At 46.7% G+C, this 24,212-nt stretch overlaps 1 protein-coding gene across 6 annotated transcripts in view; it reads left to right on the top strand.

Annotated features, from left to right (window-relative positions):
• The window catches only part of NTRK2 (neurotrophic receptor tyrosine kinase 2), a 528,847-nt gene that overhangs the window by 155,596 nt on the left and 349,039 nt on the right, over window positions 1-24,212 (top strand). For all 6 annotated transcript variants that reach the window (XM_086961298.1, XM_086961302.1, XM_086961301.1 and 3 more), the window contains 2 exons: window positions 96-232; window positions 1,892-2,024. In XM_086961298.1, coding sequence (XP_086817424.1) covers window positions 96-232; window positions 1,892-2,024 — 270 coding nt within the window. The remainder of the gene's footprint in view (window positions 1-95; window positions 233-1,891; window positions 2,025-24,212) is intronic.

The following is a 24,212-nucleotide window of genomic DNA, read 5'->3' as shown; positions in this document are numbered from 1 at the left end:
TTCACACATCGACAAATCTCAGTTCTGCATCTACATGTGCCCAGCATTCCCCGTCCATTGTCAGGCATTGACCATTGCACTGTTTTCTCCCACAGACCCACCCACGACAAACCTGAGCACCACCAACCTCACAGTAATGGAATACAGCAATGCCACCATATTCTGTGACACATCTGGGCTTCCCCTTCCAAATGTGTCCTGGTCTATCTCCCATCTTGTTTCCAAAATTGTGGTAAGTTTCTCTCGGATTATATGATTTAAATATTTTTGCATTCTTTCTCTAATGATAAAACGATTGCAATTAGCATATTTACTGCTTGTAACCAGCCACAGCAATTGCTAAAATTATTTTACCTTGTTGGCCTCAAGTCAGGGGATACTGTTCCCTGATCATATTTCGTGCACATGCACCTCATCATCTGGGACCCCTATCGCCACTGAGATTGGTAGTTGCCGTACAGTTTCTGGTTAGGAGAAGTTTAGAATATATGAGAAACTCTACTTGGCTTCGCGCCAGCCCTGCCATTTGTGTTCAGAAAGCAGAAGTGAAGTAGAAATTCCAATACTGAATGTTTTCTATGGAACGCAATAGATCAGAATCCTGATTAAGACTAGTAGATGAACAGACATTAGAAAGGAGATTCGTATTCATTCATACATAGACTCTTGAAGTAATGGCAAGTCTCCAAAAGGCCAGGCTTTGAAGATCAGGTGGTACGCGATTAAGATGCCGCCAGCCGCGGACTCTGCAGGTAGGAGCCGTGGGGCAGTGGAGCCGGCTGGGGGAAATTTCAAGAGGCGACCACGAGGGAAAATTAATTATTTTTTAATTTTCCCTTGTTGTTGTCTCTCGAAATCCCCCTCCCCAAGCCGGCCAAGCCGTTCTTACCTGCAGCGGCCGCGGCTTGTTGCCACATAATACCCAGTGTCATCAATTTCAACCCAGATTTACACCTGGTGGTAAATTTTGAGATGGTACAGTATGCTTGCTTATAAATAGTTAAATATGGCAACACCTGGGCCTGAAATCTGACAAAATGTATATGGTGGATTAGGTGACCAGAAATTACTTTGGTAATTATAACAAGTAATAGTGGATTGTTAGTCAAGAATACACAGAAGTCATTGCTCCGTCCAGGATACTCAATGCCACTCGTATGTGAGTATGCACAGTTTTTGAGACAGGAAGGTGTGTGACACAGGTGCGTCAGGTTAACATTCATGGGCGGCCCTTTAAGGACAATTGTCGGCTATGGGTCCTACTGTGCAGTGGTATATTCTAGTGGAGTACCCATGTCTGATTCAAAACACAACATGGTAAATAAGCAACACCACTCTCTTTGGCAAAGATGATCAGGTTTTTTTTAATAGGCAATGTAGGATTTGGATTCATACTTAGCTTACCTTAGGTGTTATGCATTGCTAGAGGGAAACCTGTCAGCAGCCTGGTCCTCTCCATGTAATCAAGCTCTCTTGAGACCTGAAAGGACACTTCATCACAGGAAGAGTAGACATTTTGAATGTAAATCTTTGCAATGTGTGGTCCTAAACAGAGAAGGTTCCGAGAACAAGATGGTATCATAAGGGAATAGGAATGACTGTCGTTGATTTTGCTATTGGCAAAGTGTGAGGCAAGGTATTTTCACCTGCTTTAACCGGACATCTGAGAAGAATACCTCTGCAAAGGCTGTTTTCCCTTAGCTACACTTAGCACTGCAGTGGATGAGTAAATGATTGTTTTTTTGCATGCTGAATCATTGCACCACCAAAGCACTTGTTCAGATGTGGCAATCAACGTGGTTGGATAAACACCTGAAATGTATTTAGATTTAGACTGATTTGTTTGCATTGGGGACCATTAAAATGTTTGCATCCCTCTTGCTCTCTGCAGGTAGATACAAATAAGCGCCCTGCCTCTTTGCAACTGAAGAACATCTCATCTCAGGATAATTCAAAGAGGATTTCATGTGTGGCAGAAAACATCGTGGGCGAGGACCAAAGCTCGGTGGAGCTGGTGGTGCACTGTAAGTAAACACCTGAAATATCAATTTAACAAGCACTAAAATTGTGCTGTCTCCTAAGACTGCCAAAGTAAGGTTACTATTTAAAAGAAATATAATTTGTGAACCTTTGCCAATGTTTTGGGCTTCATAATAAGGCTTCCTATAGTGTTTCTGCATCACACAAGTAAACAAAATACATAGTTAAGTGGCTTTGATTGTACTTGTAGTTTGCTTCTTGATTAAAACTAGGTGGCTGGGTCATCTAATTAAGTTATTTTAAGTTAGTTTGCATAATGCAAACTACCAAGGCCTGGTGGTGCTTTAGGCTCTGTCTAGGGTGCAGTTTTGAGTGGATATGGTGTTTTCTGCAGAACAGAGTCTGATTTGTTGGATGGTTTACTCTGTCCCAATGTCTGTTTCTCCCCATCCCTGGCTTGGTGTCTTCCTAAACCACATATAGGTACTCCCTGTGCCTGTCCCGTATGTTTCCCTGTCCCATGGCAGTCTGTAGATATATTTTGGCCTAACTGCTATTGTCTTATTTACTAGCCTTGGCTAACTAGTAAAAAATATTGGTTCCATATGAGGCTTCGGAAGCTGCTACCTGGAGTATCTTATAGGATATTCGTATTTTTCAACTTAGTTCATGAAAAAAACCTCTTTTCACGAAGAAAAGAGGCAGACTCTCTTGGGGCCGTGAGTGCAGATTCTGTGAAGCTTTCCAGATCAAATTCCTTCTTTCTAGAAAGCATTTAATTGGAGGATGCTCTTTTCATTTATTCTTCTTGTTAGTTTTTTATTTTTCATATAATTTTTAGTACCATGATTGTTATCATTATTTCACACTTATAATTATGTTTGCTATTCTTTTAGAGTTGTTTAGTGTTTTAATATTGCTATTTTTTGTGTTTTATGATGATTGCTTTAAAATTGTTAGATATCTGTTTCAGTGTTTTTGCACTAATGTTATTATTGTAATGCTGGTGTTATGATTTTGTTGTAGTGTTGTTGTTTTCATTACCTTTTTAGAGCACGCCTCCTGCAGTGATAGTGATAATGCTGTTTGGTGTATTATTCGGCTTCTTTGGAATGCATGATCAGTTTACACCTGGAAAGTAGACTCAATCATTTCACTGGTTGGCACATTCATTTCTTTAGCTCCTATATGCATTCTATACAAAAACAATTTTTGTTTACCACTTTTTCCATAGCATTGTCTAAGCCAGTAGGGCATGCAGTAATATGATATACACAGGTTTCCAATGCTTGTTCTTTAATTGAACATAATGAATTGACTATAAAAAGTAATTTAATTGTATTTCTCAATAATTTTATTTTATTTATTACAGGATTCAGGCTAGCATTAGGATAAGAACACATTTATCACCTTTTAACATTTAGGGCCCAATTTCTATTTTGGTCGGTGAAGGTTAGGTCCATCGCGCCAATGAAGTATATCACTCGTTTGCCCTGATGGAGTGCCCGCCCGCCAAAAATAAATGCCCCCTCGCCATGGGAGTCATCTCCTACCGCGAGAAGAGATATCTTTAATTTATTTCCTACTCCTAACCCCCAGGGTTTTCATGGAGGTGATGGGCAGTAAAAAAAAGGCTATATATCAGACCATCTAAATTGGGCAGGTGGACATATAGCCATTTCTCCATTTGCCCTTACTCCATCGGGCCGTTGGAGAAGTTAGGGAATGGCGGGGACAGAGTAGTCTCAGCCATTTCCAAACTATGGACCTCCTTCATCTAAATTTGGGGGGCGGACCATTATTCTGGTGGTATGGAAACTTAGGCACCGTTGCGCCAGAGTATCCTCACCACCAATATATAAATCAGACTGTTGATTACAAAGGAGTTAAAGCTATCATTACATTATAGTGATACAAAATAATTTACATTTCCTTTAATTTTAGTTCGAGATGGGTTTCAGTCTAGTGTTATAAAGAAGTAACCTTTTATTTCAATCAATTACAAAAAGCAATTTAACTCCATTTAGGGTTAGCGTAAGTGCTAGTAGTAATGAATATTATTTTGGAGTGGAGCGTGGAGTCAGGCAGGGGTGCGTCCTGGCCCCCTTTCTCTTCTCATTGTACACGAATGGCTTGGAGGAAGAGATGCTGAGGGGGGGCCAGGATCTCCCGCGGGTAAAACAGCGCCTGATTCCCGCTCTGCTTTATGCAGATGATGCTGTCATTCTGGCGCGCACTCCGCGCGAATTACAGAAGTCCCTGAATAGGTATACGGATTTCATGGGTGGGTTGGACCTACATGTGAATGTCAAAAAAACGTTTGTCATGGTAGCAGGCAGTGGGAAAAAACGAGCAAAGGATATCTATCTCAAAAACCAAAAACTTGAGGTAACTGCCTAGTACCCATATTTGGGTATCATGATTGACGAAAGGCTGAACTGGGGGCCAGCGGTAGAGGCAAGGTAGAGGCAAGGTGTCATCTTTTTAAAAGAGCTATAGTGGCCCTGATGAGCTTCTCTCAGAGACTGGGGAGGAGGGCACCAGTGGAGCTACTAAAAATTTATAGCGCCAAGTGTCAGGCGATTGCACTGTATGGGGCGGGAGTCTGGGAACACGTGGATGTTAGCGCCCTTCAGGTGGCATAAAACACCTTCCTCAGATTCCTTCTAGCAACACCGAGACGCACCTCAATCTACGCATCCCACTTGGAACTTGGAATCCCCTATTTAGAGGATTTGTTAAAGATCCAACCATTATTGCTTTGGCGGCGCATCTGGACCTCTGACAAAAATGCGCTGACACAGGCAATCGTGGTAGACTCAATGGCTCTTGATCAATCCTTAAAAATAACATGGCGTCGGTGTATCAGAAACTTCCTCAAAGATCTTGGCATTGAGAAGTATTATCTTCAACTCGAAGGTATTATTGATCTACCAAAGAGAGCGTTGAAACAACTGGCTCTGAGACACCTAGAGTCCTTGAGGTTGACCTCTGAGTCGACAAAACCCTCGGTCCTCCATGCCAACATGATCTAGGTCACATACTTTATCCAGCCTTATTTAATATTACAGATTAGTAGGTATGATAGAATGTTACTGACAAGATTCAGACTAGACTTCTTCCATAGATTAGTAGCTTTTCCAGAGAGAAATAGGTGGGACCCAATCCTTGTGATGTGGAATCAATACAGACTAATTTACACACAATATTGTTTTGTAAATTCCATCATCCATACCGGAAAATCTGGCTACTACCACTATTAGGGCGATGGGGTCCTGCAATGCTACGTCTCCAACTGCTAGAATCTGAACCTGTTTGCTATCATGTCCTTAATTTTCTAAAATGCGTTATGAAGCATAGGAAAAACCTGTAAAATTCATGCTGGATTTAGTCCCAGACGACGCAATGAAATAACTTGATTCTTTGTTTTAAACTTATTAATTTGTCTTTGTCTGAATTTTATCCTGTAACATGATCTCTCTTTTCATATGAAATTGTATTATCAAATGTTGCTTTTATGGTTTTCCAATGTGTAAAGCCGAATAAAGAAATTATTATTATTAGCGTAAGTGCTAGTAGTAATGAATATTATTGTAATTCCATTAGTTTAAAAATATGATTAGGGAAAAGGTTACCATTATGGTCAAGTTTAGGGTCAAAGGTACGGAAGGAGGTGGATGTAGGGCAAAGTAAAAAGGAGTTGGCAAAAGACATTTCAGTGTTATTGCTTTGTGGGCAAACTTAAGGAAAATGGAGGTAAAAATGAAAAAGTGAATATACAGGGAAGTAAAAGTACTAGAACTAAAGACATGCACCCTTAATGTATGTGCTAACTCACGGATAGTGTGTTAGGAAATTTGCTGCACAGCAATTTCATTTGAATGAGTGAATTAGACAGAGAGTGAGGAGGCAAGAACGTAGTAGTGAGTAGGTGAGTTGGTGAATGATTAAGTGAGAAAGTTAGTGATAGGTGAGTAAGTGAGTAAACAATTGATAGAGAAGAGAGTTAATGAGTAAGTGGTTAAACAAGTGAATGAGTGAGTGAGTTGGTTTACCAATACAACACAAATGATGGAATTAGCCATTTGAAATCCATAACATATTCAAGTCACATACAGTTGCACCGGTTAATGCATGCTGCCATTGTACAAGATGAGAGGGGAACTGAATGGCAGAATGGAAAAAGTGTGATTAAAACTGAGGCAGGCAGACATCAACATGCATTGACATTGCCAATGTGTTTGTCTTTTGCATAGCGCATACACACAGAGGCACACAGAATACAGACACACATACATGCACACATGAATACTCAAGTTAGTACACATAGATTCACACGGAGCATTATAGCTGTAGGAACTCATGGCATGTAGACCACACATCAGTTTGAGTAAGAGACACACTCACTGACAAACTCAGTGGCATACACGGATAGGTGTGCTTGCACACACGCACACACACACTCATACACACACACACTTATTTCAAAGAAATAAACTCATACTGTAACTGTCAGACAGGTTTTCATGAAGATGGATTGATGGACACGTGTATATATAGGTGAATCATTGAAAGCATGAGTGTCAGTGGACATATCGAGAGATGGGTGGGTGTATAAATTAGGGGGAAAATGGGGTGGATACAATGGTAGATGGAAGAACTGATGTTGGCTGATTGACTTGAAATATGGTGAAAAAAACATTATGTATTTGTGATGTTAACAATTTGATTTGTCTATATTTTTATTCTGCTTGGGGCTTTGATATGTTTCAAAATCTCACATTTTGTTACAGTTTGCATTGCAATAGCGTAGATGAAATAACAAACGATCTACCTTGTTCTGCTGGCTAGAAGTTTCACAAAAGGTGTGTCTGAATAGCTACTCAGGTTGTCATCTTCAGTATCCGTCAGAAAACCCTGTAATGATAACTTAACATAAATCATGTTTAGGTGACTGTGTCAGAAGAAACATCTAGTGTTCTTTAAGAAAGTAAAAGCATACATTGCATTCTGAAGGCAAGCTGCTGGGAAAGGCACTCAGGCGAATGCAACTAATGTTTGCCCTCATGGTCGCTACTGTGGGAGCACCGCCCCTTTAGTATCATGCCCCAGTGAATTGAAGAAGTCACTAGTTCTACAACTTAACTCCACAAATTATACATTCCTCACAAATAACCAATCACACAGCCTAGCATTGTGTATGCAAGGTTGCCTGCTTGCTAAACCAGGAATATATTTGGCATTGAAAACGCTAAAACGAAGGTAAAGGCAAACCTTTAAAAGCAAGATCTGGCCCGAGCCCCACAGGGTGGATGCCAAGATTATCTGAGATAGACTGAGTGCAGGCAGCATGGTTTGATCCTGCTCATACTTCTATCCCAGTGCTTACATGTGAGGCGAAGCTGAGGGCGTTTCTCTTTAAAGTGTGCAAAGCATAGAGGAAGCTTTATGAATGTCAGGTGTTTCTCCTAAATATGCTGACTCAGCTTAAGCGTGTTGAGTTCCTGTCGATCATTTATTGTTTGCAGTGGTCTCAGGTTCACGCGCAGAAACACTTTCAGATCAAACACCTGTGTAAAATCACCAGCATGTCAGCAGGTGAGTAACAGCTGGCGGCTCGAGGGCGTTCCTTCTGAAAGAAACACACCACTGTTCTGGGCCCAAACATTGATGTTGGCACACCGCACTTCCCATATTAGCAGGGATGATGGAGGGTAAACCAGGCCTCCCCTTCACCTAAGTACACCATTGCCCACGGAATTGCACACGAATATATATCCTTTAAAAATAGACTTTGGAAAAATATAGCTGTATGTTTTGGCGCGAATGCCTGTTCTTTGCTTGATTGAGGCAGTAGTTGGGTTGCATTCGGTACCACAGTTGACTATTTTCTGAAAGTCAAGAATTCCTCTCATGTCCATCTTTTGGAAATGTCTGCCTGTTTTAAACAACATATTTATGTCATAGAGGGTGAGGGCAAGTAAAGAGAGAATGCAGGCAGAGATCAGATTACTCCAGCAGATGCAACATATGGCTCATTTATCACGTGGCCTGCAACACCTGTGCACCAGCAAGCATAGGGCAGATTTATCATTATTTGACGCAGTGCAACACAGCAAGACAACTTGCTGCAGCTGCGTCAATTGGTGAGAGCAGGAATGCGCCATATATACCAAGATATGGTGCATTCCTGCACTCTCCATGTGCGGGTGCACAAAGCGCTGCAGTGTGCCAATGCAGGTGCCCTTGCACAATGGTGCAACAGTGCCTGCGGTGCAGGCTGATTGTTTTGTGCTGAAAGGCACACCTTCCTGCACAAAAACAATCCTTTGAGGCCATTTCCTCTTTCTAAGTGTGCTGCAGAATGAGATATAAAGATATTCTCCTTGTTGCCCCTCTCGGTAAGGCGTACAATTTTGATGCAATCGTAGGTTAACTTGTCTTGGTAAATCTGGAAATGTGCCATAATGCATGGGTGGATGCATGGGAAAACCCACACTCAACCCATATAATGCCTTTACGGCACAGAGTCATGCAGGGCCGTGACTTGTGGTACTCCAGATTACCAAGCCACGCAGGGCTATGCAAGGCGGCTTTGTGTTTCTTAGTAAATCTGACTTAAGGATTGTGTTGCCCTTGGGACACAAGGGCAAGTGCAATGCTTGGATAAATCTGGGCCCTGGTTTTTGCATCCTCATGACTGGCACACTGTGGTTTGAAACTAGACAACAAGAAATGCAGATTATATGTTGTGATGCACTTTCGCACAGTTAAAGGTGTTAAGAAGGCCACATTTTGGGGGGGGGCGGATGTTCATCCTCACAATGCTTTAAATACAGCTTTGTTACAAACATGAGAGTGTATTACACCCTTGATTTTGTCACTGCAACCACCGGGGGATGGACGCGATGAACCATTGGATCACTTCCGGTCGAAAGTTATATGATTTCCTTTGAACATATATATATTCCATACTGGAAACTTGTCTCTGTTTCAAGAATACAACTAATGGTTGTGTTGCTGTAAACCTGAGACATGTCGAGCACACAACATATAAAAGAGAACCAGAACACGTTCTAAGGTAATTAAGAGTACATGTTCTATTAGCTCATAGCTGGGATGTGCGAAGTTGCTATGGTCTACGTGCCAGAATATTCCTCATGAAAACAAAAGTTGGCATCTTGAGTATGCACTGTCCATTTTCGGTAAGATATGACCGGGTAGGGAATGTGATGGGTCCGGTATAGAACTTATCTTTGGGTAAAAGTATATTCACTTCACCCACCCCTCTTACAAATGCATTTAACAGTTTCTATACTTCATTAGACTAACACACCTGCTTCAGATGTCTGAGTGTAATCCTCTGGTCATTAATTCACCTCGATTGCAGGCTCAGGCTTTCATGCTTCTAATGTCAATAAGGTGATCACTTTATCACAAAGGTTGTCATAAGATATGTTACTTAGAACGTTGCAGTGCTCCAAACTTTGGGACATATCAAGACAGGCAATAAAATTATCGTTGATTTAGCGGCAGTAAAACGGCGATAATGGGGTTGATAATATGCTCTATGGAATTCCAATTGAAGCCCATGCTAGATGTGAAGGACATCTAACCTGAGCTTCAACTGGAATACCATAGAGCATATTATCAAGCCCATTATCGCCGTTTTAGCGGCGATAATTTTATCGCCTGTCTTGATAATATGCCCCTTTGTGCAGCAAAACCTACGTAAAGAACAGCTCATTGCCCCATCTCATGTAAATATGGGACAGAACTACAGAGTAGTGGCGGCTGGCACAGGTAAGGGGGGGCAGGGTGGGGAGGATGAAGTCGAAAGACGACGGGGTAGGTAAAATTAAATAAAAAATAAATAAACCCATTTACCTTGCACTTGCCGACTCGGCGATGGGGCGAGTGCAAGGTAATGGTTTTATGTCTTTAAATTTCATTTTACCTACCCCGTCAGGTGCCGACTTCTCCCCCCCCGCTGCCCTCCCCGCAGCTATTACCAGCTGCCACTGCTACAGGTGACTATATATGAGACCCCCTCTCCAGACAGAGAGCGAGAAGTATTTTGTTCACTCTTCAGCCAGAGTTTCCCTGGGAGAGTATGCTGGTTATATTATTAAATATGCTTTGTTGTTCCTTGTGAAGTAAAATACTCCTACCTTATGCTAACCAGCCCCACACCTTGATGCGCATGGTTGCAGAATCCCCTCTTTCAAGTTAGCTGCACTTCACGACCGCCTGCTTTCCATGCTGGGAACCGTGCAGGGTGTTGAAAAGCCTTTGTGGTTTGGCGCCCTCCCAATTCCACTTTTCATTCAAAGACTATATTCATAATAATCTGCTGAGGAGGCAGGAAAGTAAGCTCTGCATTTTTTCATGTTTGCTTGCACTGTCCTTTTCTACCAAAATGAGAACATGGTTTTGTAAACCAACTTGCTTGCAAGGGGATTTTTTTACACGCATCTCTATTGACAATTTCAATTTCCACACTACAACAAGACTCCCAATCAGTTTTTTTTTATATTCTGCATTTAAATTTTAACTCATTACATCGTTGGACACAATCCTGACATCATTGTTGTTATATTGTTATAACAATATGCATGGGCGGTGAGCTGATAAATCAATAACCAACAATAGGCCAGTTCCAAGTCTTACAACCCATAGTTCTCTCTCTGTCATTTGAAAAAACAATTTCTTCAATGGGGGGGGGGGGTCTCTCATCAGATTTCTTAGTGAATAAGGGGAGTATGATTGCAACATGTTTGATACCAAACACAATTCAGGAATGCTTGCTTTCCGCTCTGGCACGAATTTGGACAAAGGACAGAGGAATATTCTCCCCTCTGTCCAGCCCCACCTCTGAAGCAACCCTTGCGTCGTTCCAACCCTTTCCTAGAGTATTTAAGGGCTCCCTTGTGGGTGGGTCTTCTGATTCGTCGTGGAACAAAACTAACCTCTGAAACCAAGACACTCTTCGGCCGCCTGGCCACTTGGACTACACTGGACTCCGCCTGGAACCAAGATTGCATCAAGGAAGACTCCTGCTGCTCCTGGTCTCGCATTTCTGCAAAGTATTCTGCATCATCTGTGCTTTTCTCACGATCTCCAGGGACCTGTGGGCATCAAAGACATCCGAAGTAATCTCCCTTTCAGGGCTCAAAAAATCATAAAAATGTTACTAGACCTACAGGTCTAGTAACTTAAATACACTACTCAACCTAACTGTAATGTACTTCACCCATGAACTGGTTTCATTCCGATTGTTACACAGTTTACTTTTGAACTCTGTCTCTGAAAGTGGAGAAATGTGACAAGATAACAAGATTTAAAAATCATCTTTATTGTTCATTCACTTTGTGAGCAAGCAGAATACCTGTTGTCAGCTTGCCAGAACGGGACGAGTAGGAGATAAAAATAGTTCATCCTGATTAAATCTGGCTCACTATAGCGAGTAGGCGAGTGGATTTTTCGAGCCTGGACTTGGAGTGAAGGAGTCACTCCCCTGCATCTGCAGGCACTGCATCGAAGCTGACCGGTCTGCTGTTCCTGTCGTCCTACGGACTTCTGAGGCCCAGCAACACAGGTAGTGGGTCTGTGGCTCACCAGAGACCTGACCTATCTTACCTGCAATTTGGACGACAGTATCCCTCGTCTGAGCTGCTGGGTCAAAACCTGTGTGCACCTCCTCGACTTGCAGTTGCAAAAACTTGTTAGCTCTCCACTCCAGAGATCTTCAGGCTACAAGAATCTCCAGCTTCCAGCACCTCATCACTAGAAGATCAGCATCCTCTCTGCATTCCTTGCATTGTGGGCTCCATCTTTGGTGAGCTGCCTGAGGTCCTCTTGCGACTCATGTGCCTTTTGCCTGTGGGTCCTCTCAAGGGTCTTCTTCTGCTTTGGTGAGCTAACTTGTTTGCTCAGGGCCTGCTCTGACTCCCCTGCATGTGGTGAGTCCCATGCACCAGCAAGGTCCGAACAATTGTATTTTTTCATCTTCCACACCAGTTGCAGCGACCAAGGCTTATTGGTGCTCCCGCAGGTCACCGACCACCTGTACACCAACATCCATTGTGGGACAGCTTGTGAAAGACTCCTGGTCTTCCACAGCATCACCGGGTCCCCACAGCTGCAGTGAAAAGGTCCTTGTCAACCCTTCTGAATCTCCTGCCAAGGGTGGGCATTGTGCTTCCGTACCTCCTGGTCACCACCAAGTGGCGTGGACTCTGTCCGCCACTGCTTGCAGGTTCTCCTCTTCAAGAATCCACCCTAGGCTTCCACCGGACATCTTCACAGATTTCTCCAGAGACATTTTTTCCTGAGCTGCCTATTGCCGTCTATGAGAGGTTCCAACGTCACGTCACCCCTATGCACCGGCTTCCCTGGTGCAGGTAACCTAGTTCCTGGAGCAACTATGGGTGGGCTGGCTCGTAAACCTTCCACCCTCCAAACGATTTCTTCGTGGTCCTGAGGGAAGGGTCCTTTTTCCTTAAAACTGCAAATTCTCCATTGACTTCTATTGGACAACCAGATGTGTTTCCACTCTACACACAGCCTCCTTTGGGTTCCTGGGTACTTACTTGGGTGGTTCCTGGTTCTCCAAGCTCTCCTAAGTCATTTGGTCCAAGTCCCGTTGGTTTGCAGTTCGCATTCCACTTATTTAGTATATGGTTTGGTCTCCCCCTGGAGACCAGTGTATATTTGTGCTACTTACCTGATTTAAAAAAAAATAATTCTTATGTGTATTATTGATATCTCTGGCTAGGAGATATACCAAGAGATAGTGATTGTGTTGTTTTAATAAATAAACTTATGTTTCATAAACACTGTGTGGTTCTTTCTCATCTAATCTACACTAATGATTAAATGTGGTAAAAAAAAAGCTGCTTTACACTCCTTCAAGATAAGCCTGAAGGCTGCTCACTACAGCTACCCCAATGAGAGCTTTTAATGTTATCAAAGACCACTAAAATCACAATAAGGGTTGCCTGGATTAGCGCAAGGTGCATCACTCTTTAAATGTGTACCCTGTAATAAGCCAGCATCCTACACTCCCCATATTGATAACTAAAATAGTTGTCATTGAATTTATGGTTAGTGAAGGAAACTTGGATCCCTACCCTCACTATACTTATTAGTAACTACCCCTGGTTGTCATCTGAATATAAAACACTACCTCAGAGAAATATCCAGTTAAATGATTTCAGTTTACGTGCTGCAGGTGCATAAAGCAGGCACTCGGCTCTGCTCTGTGCCAGCAAAGGCCAATATGATACAGCACCTGGGGACAGATGTATGTAGGGAAAGGTTTGCGATTACCTAATAGCACATTTTTGCGATTCTCTATTTGGTAATCGCAAACCACAATGCACGAAAGTGTGCTTTACACTTTCGGTGATTCCCAGTCGGTCCCAAATAGACCTACCTCATTAATATTCATGAGTTAGGTCTCACTGTACAACCCTTTGGAAATCGCAAAAATCACAGGGATGGTGGCCTAATGGGGTCAGCATACCACCATGTCTGTGATTTCTTTTCAATAAAGCAATGTTTCTTTTTTAATGCAGCCTGTTTTCCTTCAAAGAAAACGGAATGCATTTCAAAAAGAAAAATTAATAGTTTAAAAAAAAAATGTAAGAGTAGCGGGACCACTGCCTGCTCTGAAACAATGTCTTCAAAAACATTCACAAAGGGGAATGGGTGCTTTGGGGACCCCTTGTAGGAGAGTAGGGTCTGCAATCCTATGATCACCCAGATTTTTTTGCTTTTGTTTCACTGGTTTACGACTTTCTCTGGCTGTGGGCCTGCTAATCAGACCCACAGCCTGGCTGTTCTCTTTCTAAATTACGATATGTACCCTAGGTGCATTTACCAATTGGTACTGGGCCACCTTATCAGACCCCGTAACGCAGGGCATAGGTGTACCCAGGGCCGCCAGGCGCTGAAGCATGTATTATGCCACCCCTGGCTGGCCTCCTAAATTTGACACAACTGGCTGCACGACAGCTGGGGCGAAGACGTGTAATCACCCTTCGCTTTAGGTATAGTAGCTCTATATCTAACCATACAATGGACACCCGAGTTCCTATCAGTCACTCCTATGGCAGGCCTTAACAATCCTGAAGGCAGAGTGCGTGGGCTCGTGTGAGCTAGGTTCAGGCCCGAGCCGAGCCCGGTTGCAGCTTGCGGAATCAAGACCCAATGGCTGTTCCATGATAACGCGTACCATATCGGTAACTCCGGTGTCGCGTTATCAAGGCATGTCGAGTAAGGTGTCATACGAATCGGGGTGCTGCCCTCTCACCAATTCTGGCGATGAGGTTAGCATTCCACCCTTCTAGAGGGACACGACATGTACGTAACTGTGAACCCCGGTTAAAGTTAACTGAAGCCTCAGCTCCACAAAATGGATGCTGCCACCACAGACACGAGTCTGACCTCCTGCTGCTGGGAGTCCTTCCAGCGAGGAGCGCTCGGACAAAGGGTTTCCTGTCGAGGGCGGTGTTCGCACCGTCCCAGACAGGGTTTGTGTATTCTGGGTAGGTAGGGCTTTTGCGAGAAGGTGACTGCGGAGTGGCACCCCGGTGCTCACTACGCATCTGCCGGTTAGAACCAGTTCCAGGGGCGACAGCCCTGGCCTGGGGAAAGTCCGGCAGGGGAGAGGGGTGTAACTACCCCCCTTCCTGGTCCCACCCTTAGGGCAGGACCTAGTCATGTACCCACCCCTTTCTTTAGGATAAAGACCGGAGCGGGGACCCTTCCAAATTAGATCATCTTTGATTCAAGAACTACTTTCTACGAAAGGACATTCAAGACTCTTCTCAAGATTTCTCCCTTGTGACTAAGGAGTAGTCACCCTGCATCAGCGGGCACCATCTAAGAACTCTGCGGTTTGCTGTAAGTCCTTCCTCAAGGAATCCGACGGCCCAGCTCGACGAGAACCGGCTTCCCTGGCACCTCTGACCTCTACCCACGTCATCAGCTCAGCTGTGATCGGTGGGTGCGACGAGACCTCGAGGGACCGGCCATCATCAGAACCTGCACGCTCTTAAAACCAGCACGACCATCGAGGTAACTCTCTGGTGAGTGCTCTGGGGTCCGAGAAGCCCCGACCCTGAGCCGCTCTAGCACCGAAGTGCAGTCTCCCAGCATCTCCACGATCTGCGTGGGGCCCTTCTGCTCGCTGCTCAGCACGTTGTCTGGTCACTAGCCGCCGGCTTGTGCCCTTCTGTGACGACATCCGACAATCAACTCTGCTGGTCTGGTTGCTCCAGACTGGCCCTTGCTTCCATCTTTGCGAGAAGCACCCCGGGCCCTCCTGGTCCACTCAAGACGCCATCTTAGGCCCACCACGTGGCCCTGAGATTTGCCAAGGCTTGTTGCCCCATCCTGGGCCCAGCGACGCCGACAGCATCATCCTTCGTGGGACAGCTCGCACCTCCGCCGTGGTCGCCGACAACGCCTCCTGGTCCGTGAGACTGCAGAGCCTAGCGTCGCCCACTCACCTGGTCGAGGTGACGGCCAACCGGTGCCCTCCTGGTACCCTCTGACTACTGGCTAGTAGTACGAACTTGGTCCCCTCTGCTTTCAGGTATCAACACTCTCTGATCCAGGCTTGGATCTCTACGAACTATTCAGCACTGGTCGCCGGCCAGCAACTCCTTTTCTTCCGGCTCCTGGCTCGTCAGCGAAGACCCCGACGCCTGTAAGACTTGTGCAGCCACAGCCCTCGTGGCTAGGTAACTCGGCATTTCGGTGCCTGCATAGCCTCTTTACTCTAGGGTCCCGAGTCCCTCGCTTCCGACTTGCCTTATCGGGTCCGCCCGAGACCTTAAACTTTCCGTGTCCTCGGACACTTGTTTTAATTGTGCACTTGAAGTATTTGCTAAAGAGATTTGGTTTGTGCTTAGTACCCTGTCCTCATAAAGAGTACAGGGCTGTTGTGATTCTTAATAAATATACTGTTTATTTTCATAACACTTGTGTGGTGTCCTTTCACTGGGTGTTCAAGGGGTACATGTGTGGTAAACAGTTGGCTTAACGCGCCCTCTCGAGTCTTTAGCCTTAGACTGCTCGTATCCACGCTACTAGGATAGCTGGTCTATAGGTTGACTTACAACCAAACACCATAAGGGTCGTAGGAACGATACATAGCGGTCGCTAGAATAGCGAACGTTGCATATCGGGCCAACTTCTCACATTGGTGAGCAGCGGTTGGGATTTGAGCTTGCTGTTGTTTTACCACACGTATCCTAAGAATATCTTGTTGAAAGATCGCACAAGTACTGTTAGTACATATAACTAAAGCTTAGAATACTCTGAGTTCTACTGAACCAGCTGTTGTAGCTCCTCAAGGCTTAGCACACCTTGGCTACAACTCTTAGCAAGGGAACAGTAGGTAAACACGTAGTGTAGGTAGGTGCATCACTTACACCACACTAGAAACAGTATGTCGGACAAAGGAGGAAACTCTGGGTCTCCCCTTGTGTCAGTTGACCCTCCACAGGTCATCCCTTCAGGATATACTGTGCTGAGCTTCAAGGAGTTAAGACGGCTATGTCACTCCAGGAAGATCAAGCAGGGGTCTAACCCCACAACGTCCTTTCTGATTGGTCTCTTGGAGACTTATGATGCCAGAAGGGCCGAGAAACTTCTTAGCTCTTCTAATCCAGAAGGAGACATGCCTCCCCTCGAGGGAACCAGAGACGATCCTGACCTCATCCACCTCGCAACTGAGAACGAAGATGTGGAGGATGATGAGGATGAGGATCTCTCTGGGGATGAGGCAGATAAGGGACAGCTAGAAGTCGTCAGACTAAGCAGGTCCAACTTAAGCAAACATGATAGTGGTACTGGGGGACCCCCGGCGCTACTGTCAGGTCCGCTTAACATTGGGAACGGACGAGCCCGATCTCTGTCGAGAGACTCTGGCGGATCCCTTCGAACCAATGGCTCTCACAACTCTTCTCAGAGAGGGATGACGTCCCCTCAGAGGAGAGCGTACGAAGCTAAGGAAAGGGCAGCTAATCTGAGGATTGAAAGGGAAGAACTTGCCCTGGCCAAAGAAAGGCTTGCCTTTGCTAGAGAGCAACAGTTAAGTGGGGTAGTCCCCACTGGTGGCAGCAATGTACCTAGCAATAGGGAAAAGAGTTTCGATACGAAACACCTTGGTAAGATAGTGCCCCCCTTTAAACAAGGGGACGACATCCACAAATGGATTACTGCTTTGGAGAGGGCCTGCACGGTGCAAGGCGTTCCCCAGAGTCAGTGGGCAGCTATCTTGTGGCTCTCCTTTGAAGGAAAAGGAAGAGACAAGCTCCTCACCACAAGGGTGGAGGACGCTAACAATTACCAAGTCTTGAAGAGTACACTCGTTGAAGGGTTCGGCCTAACCACTGAGCAGTACAGGGTGCTGTTCAGGGATACCCAGAAAACGCAGTCTCAAGATTGGTCTGATTTTGTCGATTGTGCCACTAAGGCTTTTGAGGGCTGGTTGCTGGGCAGTAAGGTTACTGATTACAAAGGATTGTATAATTTGATGATGAGAGAACAAATTTTAAACAATTGTCAGAACCAGTTGTTGCATCAGCATCTTGTCGACTCGGATCTGACCTCTCCCCAAGAATTGGGAAAGAAGGCAGACAGATGGGTTCGTACAAGAGTTAAACAGAACCAGGGCCAGAATCAAGGTGGTCAGAAGAAAGCAGACCAGAAGGGTAAAGATTCTAAAGGGGAACAAAATGACCAGAAGTCTTCGACAGGTCCCCAACAACCCAAAGAGGGTGGGGGTCAGGCTCCCCAAAAGAAGAAAGAAGGCCAATCCAAAAGATGGTGCCAGTACTGTAAAAGTAAATCTCACTGGTTTAGTGAGTGCACCAAGAAAGGAGGAGGGCAGACTCCTGCCACTGCAGCCCCTAAGGCACCTGTGCCCCCTAGTACAGTCAGCAGTGGTAGTGCGCCTCCCAAGGGTTTAGTAGGGTTAACCCTGGGTTCTGAGGGGCGTGACAACTTAGTTGGCACACTCACTCAGGCTGTCCTTGTCAGTACAGGGGACGCGGACGTATCCCCTGACGTAAGTCCCAATACCTTGGGCAAATACCGACAGACGCCTTTCATAAATGGAAAGATGGCTCAGGCCTATAGGGACACTTGTGCCAGCGTCACCATGGTGACGCCTAACTTTGTGGACCCTGGACAGATCATGCCAGGTACAGAATTCCTGGTGACCAATGCAAGCAATGTCACTACCAATCATAGTATGGCAATTGTAGCTTTCTCCTGGGGAGGGGTAACTGGCCAAAAGAAGGTTGTAGTTAGTCCAGACCTCCCAGTGGATTGTTTGTTGGGCAATGATTTGGAGTCATCACAATGGTCAGAAGTGGAGCACCGGACTCACATGGAAATGTTAGGTTTGCCAGCACATGTATTCGCTGTGACTAGGTCACAGGTCAGGAAATGCCCCACTGAACAGGTGCTGGATCCTGGAACAACGGACCAGACACCTCCCAAGAAAAAGAGCAGTAGGGTTAAGGCTGCGCCTTCCCCCTTGCCCCAGGTCGAGGATCAAGTCTCAGAGGAGGCTGACCTACAGGAATTGAGGGAAACTGAGCCTAGGGAATTCGAACTTGATCAAGTTGAATTCTTGGGGACCCTCAAGGGAAGACCTGGGGAAGGACCAGTTAGACTGCCCTTCTCTTGAACCCCTCAGACAGCAGGCTGCTGCTGAGGCTGCTGGGAACGCCACAGGTACCCACAAGGTATACTGGGAAGATGGACTCCTGTACACTGAGTCAAGAGACCCCAAGCCTGGCATGACCAGGAGGCTGGTTGTACCCTTGTCTCAGCGTGGTTTCCTACTTACCTTGGCCCACGAGATTCCCTTAGCAGGTCACTTAGGCCAGACGAAAACGTGGGACAGGCTTGTCTCACACTTTCACTGGCCTCACATGAACGAAGATACCAAGGAGTTTTGCCGCTCCTGTGTCACTTGCCAAGCCAGTGGTAAGTCAGGTGGCACGACAAAGGCCCCCCTTATACCAATGCCTGTGGTGGGGGTGCCCTTTGAACGGGTGGGGATCGACATCGTTGGTCCCATGGAACCACCTACAGCATCAGGGCACAAGTTTATACTGGTGGTAGTGGATCATGCCACCAGGTATCCTGAAGCTATTCCCCTTAGGACCACTACAGCACCTGTTGTGGCAAGAGCCCTAGTTGGAGTATTCTCCAGAGTGGGCTTCCCTAAGGAGGTCGTCTCCGACAGAGGTGCAAACTTTATGTCGAGCTACTTAACTGCTATGTGGAAGGAATGTGGTGTCAACTACAAGTTCACTACACCCTATCACCCACAATGCAATGGGCTTGTTGAGAGATTCAACAGGACCCTAAAAGGGATGATTCATGGACTACCGGAAAAGCTTCGGCGTAGATGGGACGTCCTGATCCCCTGCCTCTTGTTCGCCTACAGAGAAGTCCCACAGAAGGGGGTTGGCTACAGCCCTTTTGAACTTCTGTACGGGCATCCTGTAAGAGGACCCCTGTGTTTGGTGAAGGAAGGATGGGAGAGACCTCTCAAAAAGCCTGCAGCCAACATAGTGGACTATGTGCTTGGCCTCCGCTCGCGGATGGCTGAATACATGGAAAAGGCATCCGAAAACCTTAAGGCCAGCCAAGAACTCCAAAAAGCTTGGCATGACCAAAAGGCTGTCTTGACTGTTTACCAGCCCGGACAGAAGGTGTGGGTGTTGGAGCCAGTGGCCCCAGCAGCACTCAAGGACAAATGGTCCGGGCCCTACACCATCCTGGAGAAAAAGGGAGAGGTCACCTACCTGGTCGACCTGGGAACTCCCCGGAGCCCCCACAGGGTGCTTCATGTCAACAGGCTAAAAGCATATGTCGACAGGAAGGACATGAGTTTGCTCATGGCCCTAGATGAGGGACAGGAAGAGGAGAGTGACCCTCTCCCCGACCTGCTCACTCAGAATCCTGACGATGGATCGGTAGATGGTGTTGTCTTTTGTGGCAGCCTCTCCGAACATCAACAGAGCGACTGTAAACAGGTTCTTCAGTCGTTCAGGCATATGTTTTCTCTAACACCCAGTCAGACCGATTGGTGCACCCATGAGGTTGACACTGGTGACAGCTTGCCCGTCAAGAGTAAAATCTACAGGCAGCCTGATCACGTTAGAGACTGCATCAAGAGTGAAGTGCAGAAAATGTTGGAGCTGGGAGTCATTGAACCCTCGGATAGCCCTTGGGCTAGTCCCGTAGTTCTAGTGCCGAAACCTCACACCCAGGGTGGTAAGAGAGAGATGAGGTTTTGCGTAGACTACAGGGGTCTCAATGCAGTCACTAAGACTGACGCCCACCCAATACCAAGGGCAGACGAGCTTATCGATAGATTGGCTTCGGCCAACTACTTAAGTACGTTTGACCTGACAGCTGGGTATTGGCAAATCAGGTTAGCTGAGGACGCCAAGCCTAAAACCGCATTTTCAACCCCTGGTGGGCATTATCAGTTCGTGGTAATGCCCTTTGGTCTGAAAAATGCACCTGCCACCTTCCAAAGGTTGGTGAATCAAGTCTTTACTGGGCTGGATGACTTCTGTGCGGCGTATCTTGACGATATTGCTGTCTTTAGCTCCACCTGGGAGGATCACCTGGTCCACCTGCGGAAGACGTTAGAGGCGCTGCAAGCAGCAGGTCTCACTATCAAGGCCACCAAGTGCCAGATAGGGCAGACACAGGTTGTATACCTGGGCCACCTTGTAGGTGGAGGTCAGGTTCAGCCACTGGAGAGCAAGATACAGTCGATCAGGGACTGGGCTCCTCCAACCACCCAGACTCAGGTTCGAGCTTTCTTGGGCCTGACTGGTTACTATAGGAAGTTTGTCAGGAACTATGGTTCAATTGTGACACCATTAAACGAACTGACAAGTAAGAAAATGCCAAAAAAGGTTCAGTGGACAGCGAGCTGTGAAAAAGCATTCGATGACCTAAAGCAGGCCATGTGCACGGCGCCTATCCTCAAGAGTCCGGACTACTCCAAACCATTCATTGTCCAAACAGATGCTTCTGAGTTGGGTGTGGGAGCTGTTCTTTCTCAACTGAATTTTGATGGTCAAGACCAGCCCATTGCTTTTATAAGCAGAAGGCTGACCCCCAGAGAGAAGAATTGGTCAGCTATTGAGAGGGAGGCCTTTGCTGTGGTTTGGGCCCTGAAGAAGCTGAGGCCATACTTGTTTGGCACTCACTTCAAGATTCAGACCGACCATAAGCCCCTCTTGTGGCTAAATCAGATGAAGGGTGAAAACCCCAAACTGCTCAGGTGGTCCATTTCCCTACAGGGGATGGACTTTACAGTGGAACATAGACCTGGTACTGATCATGGCAATGCCGATGGGCTCTCCAGATATTTCCACTTAGAACAAGAAGACTCACCTGGTCAAGGTTAGCTTATTGTTCCGACGTTTGGGGGGGGGGTCATGTAGGAGAGTAGGGTCTGCAATCCTATGATCACCCAGATTTTTTTGCTTTTGTTTCACTGGTTTACGACTTTCTCTGGCTGTGGGCCTGCTAATCAGACCCACAGCCTGGCTGTTCTCTTTCTAAATTACGATATGTACCCTAGGTGCATTTACCAATTGGTACTGGGCCACCTTATCAGACCCCGTAACGCAGGGCATAGGTGTACCCAGGGCCGCCAGGGGCTGAAGCATGTATTATGCCACTCCTGGCTGGCCTCCTAAATTTGACACAACTGGCTGCACGACAGCTGGGGCGAAGACGTGTAATCACCCTTCGCTTTAGGTATAGTAGCTCTATATCTAACCATACAATGGACACCCGAGTTCCTATCAGTCACTCCTATGGCAGGCCTTAACAATCCTGAAGGCAGAGTGCGTGGGCTCGTGTGAGCTAGGTTCAGGCCCGAGCCGAGCCCGGTTGCAGCTTGCGGAATCAAGACCCAATGGCTGTTCCATGATAACGCCTACCATATCGGTAACTCCGGTGTCGCGTTATCAAGGCATGTCGAGTAAGGTGTCATACGAATCGGGGTGCTGCCCTCTCACCAATTCTGGCGATGAGGTTAGCATTCCACCCTTCTAGAGGGACACGACATGTACGTAACTGTGAACCCCGGTTAAAGTTAACTGAAGCCTCAGCTCCACAAAATGGATGCTGCCACCACAGACACGAGTCTGACCTCCTGCTGCTGGGAGTCCTTCCAGCGAGGAGCGCTCGGACAAAGGGTTTCCTGTCGAGGGCGGTGTTCGCACCGTCCCAGACAGGGTTTGTGTATTCTGGGTAGGTAGGGCTTTTGCGAGAAGGTGACTGCGGAGTGGCACCCCGGTGCTCACTACGCATCTGCCGGTTAGAACCAGTTCCAGGGGCGACAGCCCTGGCCTGGGGAAAGTCCGGCAGGGGAGAGGGGTGTAACTACCCCCCTTCCTGGTCCCACCCTTAGGGCAGGACCTAGTCATGTACCCACCCCTTTCTTTAGGATAAAGACCGGAGCGGGGACCCTTCCAAATTAGATCATCTTTGATTCAAGAACTACTTTCTACGAAAGGACATTCAAGACTCTTCTCAAGATTTCTCCCTTGTGACTAAGGAGTAGTCACCCTGCATCAGCGGGCACCATCTAAGAACTCTGCGGTTTGCTGTAAGTCCTTCCTCAAGGAATCCGACGGCCCAGCTCGACGAGAACCGGCTTCCCTGGCACCTCTGACCTCTACCCACGTCATCAGCTCAGCTGTGATCGGTGGGTGCGACGAGACCTCGAGGGACCGGCCATCATCAGAACCTGCACGCTCTTAAAACCAGCACGACCATCGAGGTAACTCTCTGGTGAGTGCTCTGGGGTCCGAGAAGCCCCGACCCTGAGCCGCTCTAACACCGAAGTGCAGTCTCCCAGCATCTCCACGATCTGCGTGGGGCCCTTCTGCTCGCTGCTCAGCACGTTGTCTGGTCACTAGCCGCCGGCTTGTGCCCTTCTGTGACGACATCCGACAATCAACTCTGCTGGTCTGGTTGCTCCAGACTGGCCCTTGCTTCCATCTTTGCGAGAAGCACCCCGGGCCCTCCTGGTCCACTCAAGACGCCATCTTAGGCCCACCACGTGGCCCTGAGATTTGCCAAGGCTTGTTGCCCCATCCTGGGCCCAGCGACGCCGACAGCATCATCCTTCGTGGGACAGCTCGCACCTCCGCCGTGGTCGCCGACAACGCCTCCTGGTCCGTGAGACTGCAGAGCCTAGCGTCGCCCACTCACCTGGTCGAGGTGACGGCCAACCGGTGCCCTCCTGGTACCCTCTGACTACTGGCTAGTAGTACGAACTTGGTCCCCTCTGCTTTCAGGTATCAACACTCTCTGATCCAGGCTTGGATCTCTACGAACTATTCAGCACTGGTCGCCGGCCAGCAACTCCTTTTCTTCCGGCTCCTGGCTCGTCAGCGAAGACCCCGACGCCTGTAAGACTTGTGCAGCCACAGCCCTCGTGGCTAGGTAACTCGGCATTTCGGTGCCTGCATAGCCTCTTTACTCTAGGGTCCCGAGTCCCTCGCTTCCGACTTGCCTTATCGGGTCCGCCCGAGACCTTAAACTTTCCGTGTCCTCGGACACTTGTTTTAATTGTGCACTTGAAGTATTTGCTAAAGAGATTTGGTTTGTGCTTAGTACCCTGTCCTCATAAAGAGTACAGGGCTGTTGTGATTCTTAATAAATATACTGTTTATTTTCATAACACTTGTGTGGTGTCCTTTCACTGGGTGTTCAAGGGGTACATGTGTGGTAAACAGCTGGCTTAACGCGCCCTCTCGAGTCTTTAGCCTTAGACTGCTCGTATCCACGCTACTAGGATAGCTGGTCTATAGGTTGACTTACAACCAAACACCATAAGGGTCGTTGGAACGATACATAGCGGTCGCTAGAATAGCGAACGTTGCATATCGGGCCAACTTCTCACACCCCTTTCCTATTTGCGACTGGGTTGCCACATATTTGAAGTAGGTGGTAAAATGCTATTTTTTTCTGACCGCAGTTCGGCCGCAAAACATTCACATATAACAATGCGAGTCGGTATTAGTAAGAAAGGCCCTAAATATGCCCCTTCTTAATACTGAATTATAAAATTAATTTGTGATTCTGTAGTAGGTTGCCAAATCGCAAATTGGGCGTTTGTACATTAAATTATCGGGCCATTTGCAACCTCAAAAAAA

Source organism: Lissotriton vulgaris, chromosome 3_1 (assembly GCF_964263255.1).
Source record: "Lissotriton vulgaris chromosome 3_1, aLisVul1.2, whole genome shotgun sequence".
NCBI lineage: Eukaryota > Metazoa > Chordata > Amphibia > Caudata > Salamandridae > Lissotriton > Lissotriton vulgaris.
Note: the sequence above shows the minus strand (reverse complement) of the source record. Positions and strands in the feature narration are given on the sequence as shown.